General features: G+C 41.4%; 1 protein-coding gene across 1 annotated transcript in view; it reads left to right on the forward strand.

Annotated features, from left to right (window-relative positions):
- Positions 1-685: 685 nt before the first annotated feature.
- Positions 686-3,743, forward strand: part of LOC107691196 (uncharacterized) — a 9,380-nt gene continuing 6,322 nt past the window's right edge. Inside the window, exons 1-3 of the mRNA XM_016489693.1 lie at positions 686-689; positions 792-1,397; positions 2,313-2,380. Coding sequence (XP_016345179.1) covers positions 686-689; positions 792-1,397; positions 2,313-2,380 — 678 coding nt within the window. The remainder of the gene's footprint in view (positions 690-791; positions 1,398-2,312; positions 2,381-3,743) is intronic.

A 3,743-nucleotide genomic window follows, 5' to 3' on the forward strand; every position in this document is an offset into this window, starting at 1 on the left:
AAACAACATACGTCAAACATCTTTCCAAAACATGCAAAGCATTTATGAACCTCTTGGCCAACAAAATACCACATTTAATAACATGTTTTAATCCAAACTCACTTAGCATTGGATTATAAATATAGCATTTCATTATAAATATACTTTATTATAATGAAAATTATAATAAGAAGAACTCAGATAAACCATATATTGTCATAGTCGTGTGTTAGTCACGTCAAATCAATGAAAGCAGTTCAATCTTCTGTTTCCTGGAACGACATGCATTACCTTTCTTCTGCGGGGCATATTTGGAGTTTCAGCGCGAGACTGGCCTTCGGATGGAGATTTACTACTGATCACAGAACCGTGCTTCAGTGACAAGCTGTGCATGAAAATAGCAGATTTCACCTAATTGTGAATGCGATTTAATTTCAATTAATCATGCAGCCCTAATTGGAATTATATTGCATCGACCAAAATTAAGAAATACATCATGATATAAATTTTGGCCATGTTGTCCAGTCCTACTCTTAAGAGAAATTATACACATTTTGCATACTTAAAGACCTAAATAGAAAAATCATAATTCATTTGCAGTATGTACTTGAGGACAATGAACAGACTGCAGAAGAAAGGAGCAACTCCAAATCTGATGAGTGGATCACCTCAATTTTCTGACTCTGTTGATCCATTACTCAGAACTATGGGTAAGAATACAACATCTGATATTTTGCATTGCTGAATAAGACTTGCTCTTATATTGCAGTGCATTGATGAATCTGAGAATCTTTTTTATGTTTTTTTTCTAGATCACAATCCGTCCATTGTTTTATTTGGAAACTGTGCAGCAGTCCAGTTTCAACATGACAATATTGTACTTGGAGAAATACAACCAAATATTGAAAATGTCGCAATATCCAAGTCTGTTCCTTTGCAGATGATGATATCAGGACGTCACGTCTCCGTGATCAGCCTGATTGGCTTACATGAAACTGCACTTGACCTGCATCCCCTCACTGCTCAACTACTGAATGAAAATGAAATAATTGCCTTCATCTTTGTTGTGCGACTGGGCCAGTTAACAGATGCTGATAAGATGGGTCTTGAGTGGCTTCAGAGAGTGTTTGGTGATGAAGTTCTTCAGTTTGTGATGATTCTCTTCACCTATGAGAGCCAGGAAGAGTCTGACTCTATAATAGATGATCTGAAGAAAAACTCTGCTCTGGAGCGGCTGATTGAGAAATGTGGTGGAAGATATCACACCTGCAGCAAGAGCACGAGCAACCAGTCAGAGATAACAGACCTGATGAACAGGATTGAGCAACTGTTTATTGACAATAAACAGCAGTCCTACAGTGAGATGTACAACACTGCATTAAGAGAGAGAGAAGACCTGCAAAACAGGACATGTCAAAGTAAGAACAGGTTTTGTTTCCAAATATCTCTGACATTTTTATTTACCTCTGACTCTATTCAACCAAATTATTCATCATTCACAGATTATATTATAGACTCAAATATGTTGGAATACATGGGTTGTTTTGTTAAAATACATATGTAAGTAAGAATAACAAGTAACATTTAAACAAAGACAACAGAAACAACTGTGTAACATTTTACTGGGATAAGTATCTATATGCAAACATTAGTTTATTAAGAATGTAAGGCAAAAACAGCAAAGCTAAAAACAGAAGGTGGACCTGAGAGCACAAGGAGCAAAGTAGGAGACTACCAGGGTGGAGATGGGGACTGCCATGGCTGTGACAAACCAGGCATAGATGGCATCTGTGGTTGTGACAGAACAGGCAGGGAATGCAGGACACTTGCGAACTAATTAGGGGAAACAGGAACTAGACAGAAGTCCACATTACAAAACAAGGGCACAAGGACAAGAACATGACAAACTGCATCCACTGTCATCATTTACTCATCCTCATTTTGTTTCACACCTTTCTTTCCTCTGTGGAACACAAATAAAGATATTCTAAAAATGAGTGTGGTTCAGAACAACATTGGACCACAGTGACTTTCATTATATGGTAAATCTAAAAACAAACAAATAACACTGATACAGTGTCAACAGACACACATTCTCACATCCACAGAAGAATCCATGTAGATTTAGAATGTCATGAGGCTAAGTAATAGATTACAGAATGTTCAGTTTGGGTGAACTATCCAAATGAGACAAATGAGCAAACTGTCATCAACAGTCCATACCTTCTACAGTCTAAAACACATTTTATTACATTTTTTTATTCATGGATTTGCTTAAAATTGATTCAATTTTACATTTTATTCTAATATTCTCTATCCTTTTCTGTCACAAGGTCAACGCACAGTAACTGAAGAGAGCATGGAATACACCACAACACTAGAGACAGGAGAGAGACTTGAGGTATGTGTTGAGTGGATTTCAAAAATAGAATAAAAGCAGGAAGTTAAAAATCCTTAACTATACAGCTTAAATTACTTTCTGAGATTTTTAACACTTTACACAACAAAATGTCTTTGTTCTGGTGAACTGTAAATTAAATCGTAAGCTAGTCCACAGCTGATTTTCTATAATTGAGCTATCCTTTCAAGGGAACTTCGAACTGCGTCCTCTAGGGGTCGCTATGGGGAACGCCTCGTCGTGACCTGTGTTAGGGGTCGCTATGGGGAACGCCTCGTCGTGACCCGTGTCTGAAGCATACATTGAAAAAACACCAACAACACGTTGGCCGGCGACAGCCCATGACGTCACTACCGGTGCGACTATAGTATAAATAGGCGCCGGGAGAACATGTCATCCTCTTCTTCGTCTTCACTGACTGTTTTGTTTGAAGCGTGCATTTCCGTGGTAAGAGCGATCTATATTCCTATCATTATGGCGAGCACTAGCAAAGCGTTTAAAGGTTGTGTGCATCCGCGTCGTCGTTATTTGACACCTGATGACACACACGATCTCTGCGTGTGTGTGGGCAAAGAGCACGCACGCGATGTCCTTGAGGGGGCAATCCGCGTTCATTGCGAGCATTCTTCAATGAAAAGCTCCGCTCTCGTTTGTCTCTCTTTTCGAGGAAAGAGGGGAAGCCATCTGCTTCCCGCGGCTCAGGAGCCACCGCTGCTGAGGCACGGGGGAGAATGGGCTCGTGGGGATCGGAGGTGGATCTGACCGATGAGTTTAAAAAGGGGCTTTCCCTCTTGCGCTCGTCAGCTGTGGACGTTATTTCTTTAACATCATCTGATCCAGGGGCCGGTGCTGATCTGAGGACGGTGAAGAAGCTGAGGCTGAGCCTTCCCAATCCTCCTGCTCTGCGTATGGTGAGTTTTGAGCATTATCTTTCTTACGCATTCATCGATTCCAGCATACGAGTTATGCCAACATCGAGGCGATGCGCGAAAACGGCTATGAGAGGATGCCCCTGTAGAAAAGACGACCGGCTAGCTATCTTTCTATTGGTGAGACGTCCTCTCTTAAAACTCCCTCCTTGCTATCTCGCTTAGATGGCAGGGCATACGCAGCAGCAGGTCAGGCTGTTGCTTAGTTGCACACGATGCGGTGTTCCAGGCATATTAGGCTGACCTGCTGGAAGACCTGGATAAAGGCCCGATGAGGTAGCCGAGTTGCGCCGCACCACGGATCTCACTTTCCGTGCTACTAAGCATGGTTGCTATGGTAGTTATGGAGAGACATCTGTGGGTGAACCTGGCAGATATCGGGATGAAAGAGAGGGGCTTTTTTCTCGATGCGCCGGTTTCGCCTTCCGAATATTTTT

The sequence above is a fragment of the Sinocyclocheilus anshuiensis genome, unplaced genomic scaffold (genome assembly GCF_001515605.1).
Source record: "Sinocyclocheilus anshuiensis isolate Anshui unplaced genomic scaffold, SAMN03320099.WGS_v1.1 scaffold338, whole genome shotgun sequence".
Taxonomy (NCBI): Eukaryota; Metazoa; Chordata; class Actinopteri; order Cypriniformes; family Cyprinidae; genus Sinocyclocheilus; species Sinocyclocheilus anshuiensis.